This window comes from Labrus bergylta, chromosome 4 (assembly GCF_963930695.1).
Source record: "Labrus bergylta chromosome 4, fLabBer1.1, whole genome shotgun sequence".
In the NCBI taxonomy this organism is placed as follows: Eukaryota; Metazoa; Chordata; class Actinopteri; order Labriformes; family Labridae; genus Labrus; species Labrus bergylta.
Genome location: NC_089198.1, coordinates 27,734,070 through 27,750,099, shown reverse-complemented (window position 1 = coordinate 27,750,099; position 16,030 = coordinate 27,734,070). Strand labels below are relative to the sequence as shown.

Below are 16,030 nucleotides of genomic sequence, written 5' to 3'. Positions count from 1 at the left end.
CGTAATCTGATGAACTCTCAAAGGACAAATGAGTGTCTCTAATTGAAATGTCTAAGGACTCATCGCTGAAATCAAACAGGTCCGACTGAAGTGAAAAGGATCCATTGGAAAAGTTGGAAAACATGTCCTGGTTTTGTGACCGTCTTCATCTGTGTGACATTATGTTGTTTTTCCCTTTTTCTTTAGACTGAAGGGGAGCAGGCTGCAGGACAAGAGCCAAAGGAGGAGCAGGAAACTAAAGTCACTGAGGTAAACTGCCACCAGTGTTTTCTTTTTTTAATATGTTGTTTTGTTAGTGTGGTTTTCTGTTTTGTCTTTTGTGTCCATCCAGCTGCAGACATATCTGACTCCGGCGAAGTTCTTGTTAAGCACTTGTACTACTTGATATGTATCTTTTTTTCTTTTTCTTCCTACCTCTTTAAATTTCATCGACATAGATAGAGTAGGTAGCATCAGCATCTGGATCTGTTGAAGGTGTCGCACTAGTGCTAGACACCAAACGCTTTACATAAATAAAGCAAAATGGATTATTCAGTTAGGAAAATCAATCACAAAGAGAAATTCAGGCTTTGATCATCACTGTCCTTTTTCTTTAAGAGATAATACTATCCTATCAGTGTTGATAAACTTTGTCCTCACCTCGCAGCTATTTACAAATACTTCTTTCGGTTTGTTTGTGTGTCATTTCTACATCAATGCTCTCTGAAGCTTATACTCACCGTCTTGGCTGTCTGATGCTCTCTGTCTTATAACTTGAACGATGCATGTCCAATAAGCCAAGTGTCTCCCCAGGCGGCAGGATATCTGGTGAAATACGTGCTGGATAGTCTGGTAACAGATTTGGGCACCTCCTCTGGGCCACACGGGATTAGTCTGTCAACCACTATGGACGATGATGTCTTCATGGACGGGACCCTCAGGGAGGTGGAGGAGAAAACCCCCGACTCCCAGGAGGAGGTGTCAGAGAGGTCGATGGGGAAGGTCAGCCCGGGAGCTGTCAGACAGGAAGTGTCCCAGGCCATCAGTGACAAGAAAGGAACACTGATTATTTTGAAAGAGGCGGAGGAGAGAGACGACGCAGAGGGCATGGAGACGAGTGCTGAGGGTGAAAAGGAGGAGACTGTAGTCCAAGAAGAGGTCAACATTGAAGAGAACGGGACTTCCAAAGAGGAAGAAGACACTTCTGATGTTAAAGAAGCCACAGCAGTTAAAACATCGAATTTAAAGATTGAGATAAAAACTGATGACGTGACTCAGATTAAAGGTATCGACTCGCCTAAAAAGGCCATGGCATCGTGGATTTCTGAGGAGGTGAAGACGGAGACCTCAAAGATCATCAGTGCTACAGCAGAGGAACTCAAAGAGATGAAGACGTCACTGCAGAAGCCAGAAATGTTCACTTTCCAGGAGGTCCAGATGGAGCAGTCAATGACCAGCCTGAATCATGTCACAGTCTCTGAGTCTTCAACTACATCTTTAGCAGTGGTACTGTATGAATACTAAAAGAAAAAAAACACAGCTCTGGCTACCTCCCTCCACATCGCCACCACCTCATTGCCTTCCCTCCAGCAGCAGAGAAACCAGTCTAACAAGAGCGTAATCGAGCGCTGTGCATGGCTAACGGTCCCCCTAACACCAAACGTTTTCTCTCACACTCGCCAAACCGCCTGTTTCTGTTGCAATCAAACCTGCTGCTTCTTTTTTTTTTTTTTCCAATACAGTGTTACTTCTGAGTTTATTGACGGCTCAAACAGCCCGCCTTGCCCTTGCAGCTGGCTCCCACAGCTGATAAGGAAAGAAACGGGGGCTCTGGCAGGCTCCTGTTTGTTTTTCAGTCGTTTTGCTCAGCTGCTGCATCCCCCTTTCTTTCAGCTCTGTTATCAGTTCCCTGAAGGCGGTGACTTCACAGCCCTGGCTCCGTGCCACCGCTGCAGCTTTTCCCCATCTCACCTCATCCTCCAAAATCCCCCCCCCCTCCTCTCTGCCTCCGTAATGAGTCAGGGAAACAATTGTATGGGTCTACCTAAAAAGAGATTTCACTGTTCTTACTGAGCAGTTCTTCTAAAAGCAGATTATTCCAAATTTGTTGCTGGTGGATTCAGCGATTCCAAACGCGGATTTTTTTGTCAGAGCTTTTAGGATTTGTTGGACATGGCATTAGTTTCAGCGGATTTAATGGGCTCTATGATGGTATTCCATACAATCCATATATTATTTACCTTTTTAGAGCTTTCATTTTTTTCCCCACCCTCTCTCTCCCTTTACTCTGTGTCTTGTGTTTCCTGTGAGTTTTGACTGTTTTCTTTTCTCTCTCCTCTTCTGTCTGTCCATCCCTCTGTCCCATCAGTCCACGCTGGGATGGGTTTCCTCTTCTCAAAAGGTGACCACTCCTCTCTGGTCCTCAAAGAATCCCACACTGTGATGGTTTTTATGCATCTGAAACTTATTGTCTTTAGGAATGTGTGCATTTTGAGTGTACATCTTTCTGGCTGTACATGATGAAAGTCTGGAAATGTATAATCCACATATTTGGTTGGAAATGTGAATAATTTTGGACACAATGAAGCTTAAACATCACCTAACGGTACATTTATCATTCACAGACTTCACCTGAACCAGAGGAGGAAGTGGTGGTTGCCAAGGAGACAGAGGCAGCGCCAGCAGATTCCACAGGACCAACGGTGAATATCCAGACCACAGTGGCAGTGTGCACTACAGCGGAGCTCACAGACATAAAAAAATCTACAGAGGGGGAGTTAGAATATGTAGATATCTTACAAGAAGATGCAAGGGGTGATTGTTCAGGAGATCCAACATCTGTTAGTGGTGTTCAAGGCGTTGCACCATCTTTAGAGTTTCTTCAGCAGAGTGCATTGGTGGCGATGGAAACAGAAAAACAGCCGTTAGCAACACATTTAGGGCCAGATGATGATGAAAACCCGTCTGGCAGCGGTGCTCAGCAAGAAAGTGCAGTAGTGAGCCCAGTGGGGGGGGAGGAAAATGAGGAAACAATAGATGAGGAGGGAGAGGATGCAGATGTGGAGGGGGAGGCGTTGACCTCAAAAGACACAAACGATGGTTTCAGATACACCGTTGTTCCTGCTTACATCGAAGAATGTGAAAAGGAAGAGAGTCTGCCCTCAGAAGAGGAGGAACACAGCGAAGGGGAAGCAGCGAACAGTTGTTTTGAGAATGTGGAAGAGGAATTAGCAGGTTGTGAAAATGAGGGAGAAGAGAGAGAGCACCAAGTAGAAGTGGTAGACGGAAAGAGAGTTCGCTTCTCAGATGAAAAGCAGTATTTCCAGGAGCGAGAGATTCCCTCAGAGTTTGAAGATAGTATTCAGGAAGTGGATGAAGTTGGAGATGACATTGTGACTGTAGAACATGAAGGACAGAAGGCCACCTTGAAGCGTTTGCCCTTTGAGAAAGAGAGATACCACAGAGCACAGGCAGACAGCTCAGAAGAGGAGGAAGAGGCAGATGAAAAGAATGAAGAGCAGGAGGAGTATGATGAGGAAGAACTGGCAGAAGGCTGTGTAGACGAAAAGGCTTCAGAAGCAAGAGAAGATGAAGAAATTGTCCAAACTGAAGAACTGAAAAAAGCAGAAACAGGCCTGAAGGAGGAGACTCTGACCGATCCGCCTACGTCAGCCGACTCACTTATGTGTGCACCCTTGGCTGCGTCTCAGTCGGAGGTAACTCTGCGTCAGCTCCAACTCGGGCCTCGGCCTCAGACCCGTAACCTCACCTCCACTCTCCCCTCCTGTCTACACAATCTGCCACTGATAATCAAGGGCCACACTCGACCAAAAGCATGAAGATCTGCGTCTCAACTTCCTAACGTCACAGTTTGTTGCCGTGCAGATCGGGGGGAAACTTCTTTGAACATGATGTGGTGCACAGACTTAATCAAAACCTTGTGATTGGTATCCTGTACTCCACTGGTTCAGGGACTCTAATGCATGACTGCATGCTCCTTTAGAGATTGAAGCCCTCTAATGACAGTCTTTGGCTGTTTTTCATGAGCATGCGGGATTTATTTGTGTCAATTTGATTCCATGTCCAAGAGTGAGGATCTATTTTAATAACAAAAAAGAGAAGTTAACAGTGGACACATTTGGCAGTTTGTTTCAATATGACAGTGACAGATGGTTTTCGTTCTGCTGTCCTTTTTTCTGCATGTTGTTTTATTTGTGTCCATATTTTCTTTCCCTCCTTCAGAGTCTTGATGCAGGCGACGCAGCTACCAAAGAGATGCCTGTGGTCCACACGGAGACAAAAACGATCACCTATGAGTCTGCAGAGGTACATGCAAACACAATTTGATTATTTTCTCTTTTTTTAAGACTTTTTTTTTTAAGAGGTTTCTGTATTGAATGAGAAGTGGCTGCATTTTTCCCACAGATGCTCTTTGAAAGCAGCTGCAGTAATTCACATGGTAGCGGAAGAAAACGAGCTGCAAACCTGTTTTCTTAACTTAATAAATTGAATTTGAAAACAGGTTGGCAATAATAACTTTCTCACAGGAGTTATTTTTGGACCAATTTGATCAATGCAAGTCCATTTTTCCACACTCTATTTTTGGCTCTGTTGTGTTCTCTGTGGGGGTTTGCTGCTAACCTTTACTGATTTTGTTTTATGCAATGGCAGTGAACTTTTTATTTTGGAGTCTTGAGCTAAAAAAAAAAAAATGTGAAAATTTAATTTTTAAATTGAATATTGGACTTACATGATACAGACTGCAGCAACTCTTAATAAATTATTTTGGTGCTTTGTGTCAGCCAGTCATGCATGTAAGCTATCTATCTAACACAACCAGCATTCAGCTTTTCTACACTGATCTCTCTGCTTCCTGAGGATTTCATCCTCCAACAAGGGGCCTCAAAAATCTGTTACTGCAGCTTTTAGTCTCCAAACATTCAGAGGTGACTAATATGTAACGGTCTGCTCAGTGAATGTGCTGCAGTGTGTTGTTCAGTATTTTCTAGAGAACAGATGTGTGTCTTGCTAATCAACAGGTTGACACTAATGGTGACGTAGACCCCGGGGTGTTGCTGAGTGCTCAGACCATCACCTCAGAGACCACCAGCACCACCACCACCACACACATCACGAAGGTGAGGGTTCTCTTTATCATCTTCATCGTCTTCATCATGACTGTTACATGTGAATGTCTGTTCCAACCTTTCTTTATGCTCCAAAGATAAACATACTTCCTTTACACTGTTCTCTAGATTCATGGTTTGTGACACTTGGAAGGCCAGGGGAAATAGAGACAAAGAATGATGGTGCTTTTCTTTGAATCGTGTCTTTAAACACATAAATCTGCTTCAGTTTGATCAGGCCGATTACAACAACAAAACATTGGATCACAGATTTGTCTTGTGTGTTACATTTGTTGAGAAACCAAATTCACAGTACACTCAATTTGATTATGTTTTCAACCAATCAAGATCACGACCAATCTTTTTCCCTGTTAATGATTTAGTTGATAAATTGTATGAAAATGTATTTTTCTATCCTTCAAAAAGCTCTCAAGTTCTCCAGCAGTGATATTATATCATCTGCAGACCATCACTAACCTGCCATACAGCAGTCAGACAAGTATTCACATAAGAAAAAACAAAAGGGGGGCGGGGGTTCTGATAGATTTTCCCTCAATCCATTCATTGGTTATTTTCTTGAAGTGTTTTTTTTTTTTTTTTTTTTTTTGTATGTGAAAAGTTACAGAACATTCCTGTTAACTGCGTGTGAAATATAACCTCATAAAGCTTTGATCTAGACGGTGTAATACAGCTTTAAGATGGTGCCTGTTGCCAAATGTTTCTGTTTGCACCCACTGATTTGAAGTCCACCATGTTTTTGTCAGACGGTGAAAGGAGGAATATCAGAGACAAGAATTGAGAAGAGGATTGTCATCACAGGGGACGCAGACATCGACCATGACGAGGTCTCTTAGAATAGTTTTAATGTTATCCTGTGTCTTATTCATTCTCTGCTTCCTGCATTATTTTATTTACTTTGCTTGTAAAGTCGATTTTATCATTTGAGCGATCACCATGAAAAGAAAAACCTTAAGTTTCCCTTGACCCCTGGTGACCTTTAACAGATCTTTGCAGGAACTGTTCTCAGCATGTGACATTAAAACCAAAACATGATTAACTCTTAACATGACTTTAACAAATACTGGAGGTTTGACGTCTGTAGCTTAAAGTGGCTTCCCTGTTGCCATATTGACTCACAATCCAACATTCCCGCTTCCTCCCCGCCTTCCCCGTTTTCTGTCTCCCCCTGGTGACCCCCCCCTGGCACCGCACCCCTGTATGTAGGCACTGGCTCAGGCCATAAAGGAGGCTAAAGAACAGCATCCTGACATGTCAGTGACCAAAGTAGTGGTACATAAAGAGACAGAGATCACGCCAGAGGAGGGGGAGGACTGACCCAGGTAAGACAATGAGGTCACAGTCCTGGTCCCAGCTGTGTATTCTAGTCTGGTCTGGTTTTGATTTGGTTGGACTGTGCTTTTTTTTTTCCCAAGCTGGTCTCCATCTTTTGGGCATGCTGCTTTCCCATCAGCACTTCTTCTCACTGATACAGACAGCGCTGCTTCTGTAGCACTCACAGTTAATGCATCATGCCGCTGTCATTCCAGCTCTGCCCCCCCCCCCCCCCCCCCCTGCAGGGAAAAGGTCGGCTGCTGCGTGCGTGCTCATAGACCGGATATTATAGTCTCAGCTTGTAATGACCAGGCTTAAAAACATTTACAGTAATGCTCCTAGCAGTCTCATGCAACATGCTGTAAAGTGCCTGCAACACTGCCCCCTGCTGGAGAGAAAACACAATTAGTTTTTCTTCGAGAGAGAGAGAGAGCTTCTGTTTTTAATTGTAGTTCTATAAAGTGCTTTGTCACTTTATGAAATATGAATTGAAAACCTAATGCAAACTCAAAAACATGTTAAGCCTGCTTCTTAAACAAGAGTTATGTTAAAATAATGGAGCCTGCATGTCGTGCAACATTCAGTGAAAATATTGTGCACATGTTTTGTCTACATTGTGTAGCTGCACAAAGAGCAGCAGCAGGACAGAGCAAGTAAATACCTGCTGAACCGGCTCCTGAGAGTCTGTCGCTGCAAACACATCGACTGAAATGTGATCTTGAGTGAACACAGACGTGCTCTTCAGCTCTGCTCTTACAAGAGGCATCATAAACCATAACTGTACAGCTCCTTTATACGTCCACATATTACAAGTATTTTCTGCATACTGATGCTCAGCTACATACAGCATCACTTTTAGTTTATGCAACTCAAAAGATAACAGTGACAGATTTGAATAATATGCAGAATAAGTATGGGCAAAATAACAAAGTTTAAAGGTGTATTTGTTTAGGATCACGCAGGAGTTAGCAGTCAAACCTGACCAAATGTGACTTTCATAGTGGATCAGGTGTGCCATTGTAAATGTGATCTTTTATGTTTGTGTCAAACATTAAAATATTGGATTGATATATCCGATTAATCTAGATATCAACAATATTCTGCAAACACAAGCTGAAGAAATTAATAAATAAAACACCTGCAGCAATGTAAAGGTTTTTGTAATTACATAATTTTTCACCCATAAATACTTTTTTAAAGTCAAATAAATAACTACAGCCCAACTGGACAGTCTCTATAGAGAGAAATGTTCATGCTGTATGTACAGGGCACTCATGTTTGAACAGTTGGGACACACTGTTGTATTCTTACTGTCAGTGTGGAGGTAAAAATAAATAGTTCAGCAGACCTTGTTGAAAGTGTCTGCACAAACTTCACCAATGCAGCAGTTTGTGTTGTAACATGCCTGCTGCTCAGTGTGGTGAGGACTGTTTCAGGTGTGGAGCTGTGTGAAGGAGCTTCTCATTCCATTACACTCCAAACAGCATGTCCTTAGAAACTCTGCTCCTTTTTTTGCCTTTCTACAAACTGGAACAGTCCAGTTGGTTGTGATTCACCTTTTTGGCTCAGGAGCTGGTTTTTACTTCACTTGCTTTCTGATGAAGAATCCCAAGGCGCAGGGTTTGGGATGAGCCAGCGTGCATGTGTGTACTCGCGTGACTCACCAGATGGGAATGCTTGGCTTTGTTTCTGCGGCCTTGCCCCTCAGTCCTGTTTGTGTGTGTGAGAGTGCTGTCTTATGTCTGTGTGTCAGACTGCTTGTGTTTCTGAGTAGCAGTATTATTAACAAGTTACTAAATGGTGTTTCCCCCCCCCCCCCCCCACCCTTTGGATGTCTGTTTCTTTCCACTGCAGATACACACAGAGTGTTTGGGCAAAACAATGATTATGTTCAACTTTAAAAGCATCAAATTCTTCTCCAGTACACCGTGCTTCCATTTTTCAGCTATCTGAGTTTCATTACCTTCTGTCCGAGGCCACTGTGTGCAAAATAATGAAATACATGTCAAAGTGGAGGGACCAAATAAGGATACAGCAATATATCATCACCCTTACTTATTGAATCACTGGTGCCAAATATGGATATTTAAATGTTAGAAAATACGACTTTAAAATGTTGGTCATGAAAAAGTGATTTGAATTTCCTTTTTTCCTTTTAACTTAACTTTTTCAAATAAATGTCAGTGTTTGGGGCGCCTGTAGTGTAGTGGTTAGTGTGCATGCCTCATGTATGGATGCTAGTTCTCCAAACAGGCGGCCTGGGTTCAAATCCGCTCCTTTCCCGCATGCCTCTCTCTCTCTCGCTCTCTCTCTCTCTCTCTCTCTCTCTCTCTCTCTCTCTCTCGCTCTCTCGCTCTCTCTCTCTCTCTCGCTCTCTCTCTCTCTCTCTCTCTCTCTCTCTCGCTCTCTCTCTCTCTCGCTCTCTCGCTCTCTCGCTCTCTCTCTCTCGCTCTCTCTCTCTCTCTCTCTCTCTCTCTCGCTCTCTCGCTCTCTCGCTCTCTCTCTCTCTCTCTCTCTCTCTCTCTCTCTCTGTGTGGTACACTGGTAACCTAGTGGTTAGAGTGTGCACACCATACACAGAGGCTATAGTCCTTCATGTGGGTTGCCTGGGTTTGAATCCGACCTGTAGCTCCTTTCCCACATGTCATACCCCTCTTTCTCTCTCTCTCTCTGTCTCCCTGATTTCTGACTATCCGCTGTCCTATCTCTAAATACAGTTAAGGCAAAAAAAAAAGCCCCAAAATAATTGGAAATGCATACCCAAAGTGTCCCTCATGAACTTATTTAATGTCTAAAAGTTGTATTAATTTAACACAGATTTGTTGTTTAAGGTTTTTAACTATAATAATATAATATAATATTTCAAATCTTCAAAGTGCTGAAATTAGAAATGCAGCCTGCGTCCCTTTTCAGTCTCAAGTTTCTGAATGTCCTCCTCCCTCTTCAGAGAAAATGAGGTAACTGATTTGGTGAATGAGTCGTGTTGGACTGGAGAAGATTTGTTGTGACATATTTGAGTTTAAAACACATGGTAACATAAGGAGCATGACTGCTTTTGTTTTTCAGTTTTGACTCCAGCCTCTGTGACTCACTGCTTGTGGTCACACTCAAACACTGGGCGATAAACTAGCTGGCTTGATACCAGGAGCATTGTTTGTTGGTCAGTTACAGCCAACAAAGTGCCCAAGCAACCTGTCTGTATCTATGCTGCTTTTTTGTATCTCTGTAGTCCCTCTGTGCATCAAATTCGGGGGGGGGGGGCAAAAACTGCCATAACCTTTCATCAGTCTCATTTTTCATGTCTGGCAGCAGGGTGCACTGTGCACTGCAGGCTCAGATGTGATTAAACATGCACAATGTTCTAACTAACTGTTTCCTCTGTTCTTCCAGGAGTAACACTTGAGGGCTGTTTTCTCTTCAACCTCCCAGAATCCAACATCCAGAACCCCACATATAAACTCCGGGACTCTCTCAGAAGATTAGACGGACTCCTACTCTCCAAAATGCTGCAGCTCACTGCTAGCCGCATCCATCACCTGCATAATAAATCAATGCATTTTGCATGAGAAGGACGCGATGTTGCATTACGAAACAAAAACGGCAAAATTATACTGAAAAACCGTACGATTTTAATAATGGTTCTCGACCCATCTGCACGCCGAATCCCTGAGTGTGCAGCAAGCAAACCCTGTGCTTTCACTGCCTTATGACTTTGATGCATTTTTATGATTATGGAGAATAATTATTGTAGCAAATGTTTTATTTATGAAATAAAGCCATCACTCCAGAAACTTAAAACCGCTGTAGGCTGTATATGTTAGGGAGCGTTCTCTATTTAACCTTGCTGTAGAAGTGCCAACCTTATTTGCCAGCAAGCATCGCCTCACTCACTCCAACAAACCCGATGATTTATTTTGTCAGGTATGCCACTAGAGAAATCACTACGACCCAGAACTGTACATATCCAAGCTTTCCTAGGAGAATAGCAAATTATCTTTCACAGTTGATTTTTGTCGCCTCTACTTGAAATGCATTTCCCTTTTTATGATCATTTCAGTATTTTATTGTTTGTCATCAATCTATTCCACCACTTTAAGTTTCAAAGAAGGTCTGTTCAGGCAAAAAGAAAAGGCCAAGGATTCAGATTTTTAAGTGCCTGTGCAGGCTGTGAATGTGTTTCAGGGTGGATCAGCAGCCGCAGCAGCACAGGCCCTGCGTTCATGTGACTGTGAGGAAGAGGGCTCAGACTGCAGAGCTCTGCCCAAATTAGATGCAAAGCCAAGAGAGATCTGTCAATCCTCACGCCCTCCCACTAACCCACCCAGAACATCTCACCTGTACGGCCTCCCTCATCTGTCCGACTGTATCTGAATAACTCTGTTGGTGTTCCTGTTCAGCCATGGTTTCCTCCAAGCGGTGAAATCATTTAAGTGGCAAATGCATTTTGTTTTTAATTTGCTGTTTTCTTCCAAATAATAAAATGTTGACAACAGTGCTGAAACTTGTGTCGCCACTTCACCTGTTCATTTATTTGTGTTTATGAGCACTCAAATATTGGGTCAGTGTTTAATATATTTTCTAAAGATGATCCTGTAATAAGATGGACTCACCAGTTAGTTTAGAAGAAAAATAAACACGACAGTTCAATGTGTTAAAATAACAAGAACCTGAAGACAATAACTTCTGCGGTCAGGACGAGCAACAATGAGACTTTAACTAAGCTAAATCATGCATATATAATTACCTGCAGGCTTTTTTTTTTTTTTTAATTCTGAGAGAAATGTTTCTTATTTATTTTGTATTTCAGTTTCTTAATTTGTGTTCAAAATTGCTTGAAGTGGTAAAATGGAAAAGTCCACCAATTAATATGCAAACATCTTTTGGCTTAATCAAAAACCTGAGCAATCGGAGAGGAAACCGTGATTTTTGTTTTACTCTCGGGCCCTTTAAATCACCTGATGATCAACATGTGATTAATAAGATCTTCAAGAAGCTTCAATATTGGTTAGAACTATTAATAAAATACATAGCGAGGGGTTTGAATCTTTTAATAGTTTTCTATATTTAATTCATTAAACCAAATGATTAAACACTTAATTGATCCGTTAAAAGAAATACCCTCGGGATAATTAAGACGGCTTTTTTTTGCAGCTCCATGTAATTATGTTGACTGCACGCATGCCTCAAAGCCCCGCCCTGCAGGGTTCGTGCGTGTGGTGGCCAAAGATGGGCAAAAGATTAGAGCTTTCACTCTGGCCTGTTTCTTGGGTCACAAAAATAAATAGTAGTTGCCTTAAAACAAAGGTCATTGCAGCCCAACTTTTACTAAAAGTAACTTGGTTTGACAGAGTCCCCGTAGTTGTCATTAAATTATCAATAACTGTCTTGACAGCTAATTTCTATGATCTAAATAATTTAGATGATATTATTAAAGATTATAGCTAAAACAAAGAAAGTTTATGTGCTATTTAAAAAAACAAATACTGTATTCATTTTTATATTCACCTTTTTGTATAATGATCTTTGAATGTTACATAATAAATAAAGTAATGAACGACCTTTAGCCTATTTATATTTCCATCATGTTTCTTAATAGCTTTAAATCCAGCAGTAGCCCCACTCAATTGAGGCTGTGAAGTTAAAAAATATGGCGGATTTTTACATCTTAAGCAGGTCATCCATAAAATGCATACCAAATAAATTCATGAGCATAAAGAAAACAGTTATGGACTTGCAAGAACAGCATGTGGAAAATCAGTGCACAACACTGTAAATACAGCAATGGTTTGTACATTTTTTTAATAGATATGTCCTTTTAAAATATTTTTTAAAAGGATAGGATAGGATAATACTTATTCCCCAGAGGGGAAATTCGGGCATTGCAGCAGCACAGACAAGTAGCTCAAAATACACATTAAACAGAATAGATAAGATAAATAAAAATAAAAATAAAAATAAAAATAAAAATAAAAATAGGGGGTATATACAAAATGAATGATGAAGTTAACTATGCATGGAATTGAGACAGTATTTGCAGAGAATTACAAGATAAAGTGACAAGTGATGATTAAAGTGACTTGCTATGATAAAAGGTATGTCCTTTTAAAATATTTTATTTGTTTATCAGCATATGTCATAGAGTAGTTTTAAAGAGAGCCAACCACTAAATCTTTCTTAGTGTTTCTTTATATATATATTTGAACTCAATATAGTGGGACGGACAGAAACGCGGAGTGAGTCATGCTCTTGAACATAGACGATCTTGGCGGAGTACTTGCTCCGGTGCTGTAGGGGGCAGCAGAGCAGCGGCACATTTCCTGTAAGGCCAAACAGTCACAACAAGAGGAGGAGGAAGAGGAAAAACGACAGCCCTGGATCGTCGTCGACTTGCCTTGCGTGACAACACCAGGGGATCGCGTCCAGGCTTCGGGTATTTAACATTTTTTTCTTTCTATTTTCTCCTTGTCTCTCCGAGCGGGCACAGGAAACGACGCTGAAGGGGGTTGTTTTTGGGTGTTAGTTTCGTCGGCCTCTTCCGTCGCCGTGTTCTCCGCTGTTTGTGAACTGCTCTGAAGACACCAGAAACATGCCAATGGAGGCTCGCTGACCAAAATGGCTGGGCGCAGTGAAATGTGAAATATTCTTGCTAAGGTTATCCTTCCTGCACGCGACGCGACTGTCACGCGAGCGAAGCGGCTGAAACGCATTGCTCCAGATAAGAAAAGTGCATATGTTTGTTTCTGCTTGTGTTTATGTTTTTATTGACATTACTTCGGCTTTTACTTGTATCGGGCCTGCCGTCTTTTTTTTTTTTTTTCTTACCCGGAGCATTTCTGCATGACTGATTCAACTACTTTTATTTGCTTTTTTTTAATAATTTTTTTTATTTTTCTGCACATCTACGTCATACTAGTTGCATGTTTTTCCTGTTCCAATGTTTGTTCCATGCAAAAAGCTGTGACTATTTCTATAGGCAGCATGCAAATAGAGCGCCACCCCTCTGCTGTGCAAGCTGTACACATGCACGGTTTGTAGTGGTAATGCAATGTTTCCTTACGCTGTTTTTTTTTTTCTTTCTTTGCAGGTTGTTCCAAATTGACCTGCAACATGTCTGATTTACTAAGATACATCGACTACGACCACAAAGCCACCTTCCTGAAGATGCTGAACCAGCAGAGGATGGAGGGCGAGCACTGTGACGTGGTGGTGGTGGTGGAGAACATAGAGTTCAGGGCTCACCGCTGTGTCTTGGCAGCCTGCAGTAACTACTTCAAGAAGCTCTTCAAGAAACAGACGGAAGAGGACAACTCCATCGTGGAGCTGGACTTCATCCGGTCCGACATCTTCGAGGAGGTGCTGAATTACATGTACACAGCGCGGCTCGCCGTGAGAAAGAAGGACATAAATATGATGATGTCGTCGGGCCAGATACTGGGGATCAACTTCCTGGATAACCTGTGCACCCAGAAACGAGAGCTCACCAACATGAAGACCCGGGAGAACCAGGCTCCAGGAGACCATGGGATGAGAGCTCAGGACGCCATCTTGAAAGAACTGGCTATGGAGGAGGTGAGGAAGAACAGCTTTTATGATCAGGGGATGGAGAGCATGGGGCCCGGGGGCTCTCACGTGACTCAGCCGCACAACTACAACACCAACATGAGCAAAGATCCTCACAGCCACGGCTGGGGCTCCTCCTCCTCCAGCGACATGAAGCTGGAGTACCTGTTGTACGGCCATCGCGACCACGGCTCCTGTCAGAGTACGGGCGCCAAGCCCTTGGACCACAACGCCAAAAAGGAGCGGCTGCTAACCGCGAACCGCCCCTACGGCTGCGAGCACTGCCCCAAAGCCTTCACCACAGCCGCCCACCTCAAGGAGCACCTGAAGATCCACTCGGGCTTCAAGCCTCACAGGTGTGTCGTGTGCGGCAAGGCCTTCATCAGGGGCCCCGACCTCAAGAGGCACGAGAGGGTCCACAGCAACGAGAGGCCCTTTGCGTGTCAACTGTGCGAAAAGGCCTTCAAGCACAAGTCCCACCTGAAAGACCACGAGCGGCAGCACCGGGGCGAGCGGCCGTTCAACTGCGGCTCCTGCGACAAAGCGTTCATCAAAGCGTCCGATCTGAAGCGCCACTGGAACACGATGCACAGCGGAAACCCCCGCAGACAGATGTCCCTGTCCCCTGCTGCCTCCCAGCACGGCCAGGCGGAGGCCACCGACCAGAGAGACTGGAAAATGGAGACCGGGCCACACTCGCATAATTCAGGAGACTGTTGAGCCTACAAACACACCAAATCACACGTATCCATACACACACACACACCCACACCCACACACACCCACACACACCCACACACACACACACACACACACACACAACACGTAGAAACATGTACACAGAGTGACACAGCCACAACCGTGTGACAGGCTGAGGGCCTGAGCTCACATGGACAATGATCGGAGTGAGTAACGAGATCATAGCATGTTCATAAGACTGTGGGGCTGTATTATTATTATTATTATTATTATTATTATTCAAAGGAGTTATGTCAGAGCGATGTTTTCTTTCACCTGTAAAATCATGTAAATGTTTAGTTCACTCTATGATACATATATTTTTCACAAAGCATCGTTGCTGTCTAGACTGGGGGCTCTCATTACATGATTCTCTTTTCTTTTATGGGATATGTAACATTTAAATGTTTGTTTAACCTCGACTGGATTTTTATGGAGAGAGAAAAAAAGAGAGAAGCAGAGCGCGGGGGGATTTTCTGCATAACATTTGTTGCATCGAGTATATTCATGTGGATGTTTTTAATGGATGTGTTTAGTTGTATTGATTGATATTACACTGTAAGAGTAAGAGTCACAGTTTTGCATTTGATGCAGATGATACCAAAGTCTTGGGCCTCTGACGGATCGTCTTTGAAGGCTGTCCTGCCCAAGCAACCGGCCAACTAGATTTACTGTTATACAGTATAACTGTCATCCATGCTATCAACAGTCAATGATAGATGTCTGTATATACTGTAGCTTAGTTTGTTGCACAATTAGAGTACACAATAATGAATTATGCACATATAACATTGTCCTACTCCTACACTTTGACAATAAACACCATTTGCTGTGTTTTATTAGGTTGTTTTTTTGTTGATCAGAGAGCAGGGTTTGTATCCTGCAGACGCATTTTGTTTTTTGTGACAGAGGAGCTAAATGAGCCACACCCAAATCAACCTGACAGCACCTGAAAACTTAAACATATCAGTCTATTTGTACAACTTTGAAAATGTACGTTTGACATGCAGCACGGTTACACTTCTCTGCAGTTGCTGCATGAGTTGGTAAAGGTCATTATATTTGGTCTGTTAGGGCTGGTGTTGAAAGGGTTAAAAATGTCTCGTATTAAGCACAAAATCTGAGCGACATGTAGGTGAGTCCAAACACTGCCAAGGCCATACCAAGAGATTAAACTTTCTGGATTTTAAAGGTTAAGTATGAACATATAACTTCATCAAATATCATCAAATAGTGGAAATAATTTGTTCTCGTTAACCTAACCGTGAGGTGTAATGTCCTCGTGTCGTATTTTC

General features: G+C 42.7%; 2 protein-coding genes across 17 annotated transcripts in view; both read left to right on the top strand.

Annotated features, from left to right (window-relative positions):
- epb41l3b (erythrocyte membrane protein band 4.1-like 3b) overlaps nucleotides 1-10,929 on the top strand; it is a 54,402-nt gene extending 43,473 nt beyond the window's left edge. For 11 of the 15 annotated variants that reach the window (XM_065954285.1, XM_065954280.1, XM_065954281.1 and 8 more), the window contains 9 exons: nucleotides 187-249; nucleotides 793-1,485; nucleotides 2,348-2,380; nucleotides 2,604-2,681; nucleotides 4,222-4,305; nucleotides 5,019-5,117; nucleotides 5,870-5,950; nucleotides 6,330-6,445; nucleotides 9,828-10,929. In XM_065954285.1, the coding sequence (XP_065810357.1) occupies nucleotides 187-249; nucleotides 793-1,485; nucleotides 2,348-2,380; nucleotides 2,604-2,681; nucleotides 4,222-4,305; nucleotides 5,019-5,117; nucleotides 5,870-5,950; nucleotides 6,330-6,440 (1,242 nt within the window). In that variant the 3' untranslated portion in view covers nucleotides 6,441-6,445; nucleotides 9,828-10,929. The remainder of the gene's footprint in view (nucleotides 1-186; nucleotides 250-792; nucleotides 1,486-2,347; nucleotides 2,381-2,603; nucleotides 2,682-4,221; nucleotides 4,306-5,018; nucleotides 5,118-5,869; nucleotides 5,951-6,329; nucleotides 6,446-9,827) is intronic. The other 4 variants (XM_065954283.1, XM_065954290.1, XM_065954284.1 and 1 more) reach the window with 4 other exon arrangements.
- A 1,789-nt stretch (nucleotides 10,930-12,718) lies between these two features.
- Nucleotides 12,719-15,574, top strand: LOC110004322 (zinc finger and BTB domain-containing protein 14). 2 transcript variants are annotated; one of them, XM_020659900.3, is made up of 2 exons: nucleotides 12,719-12,867; nucleotides 13,522-15,574. In XM_020659900.3, the coding sequence occupies exon 2, from the start codon at nucleotides 13,545-13,547 to the stop codon at nucleotides 14,715-14,717; it is 1,173 nt and encodes a 390-aa protein (XP_020515556.1). In that variant the 5' UTR covers nucleotides 12,719-12,867; nucleotides 13,522-13,544; the 3' UTR covers nucleotides 14,718-15,574. The 2 variants fall into 2 exon arrangements, with proteins under 2 accessions (XP_020515556.1, XP_065810350.1); XM_065954278.1 differs by lacking the exon at nucleotides 12,719-12,867 and adding an exon at nucleotides 12,916-13,161.
- The last annotated feature ends 456 nt before the right edge of the window (nucleotides 15,575-16,030 follow it).

What these genes read in the sequence shown, in the direction of transcription:
- LOC110004322 (XM_020659900.3), top strand. Translation starts at nt 13,545, where the DNA reads ATGTCTGATTTACTAAGATACATCGACTACGACCACAAAGCCACCTTC.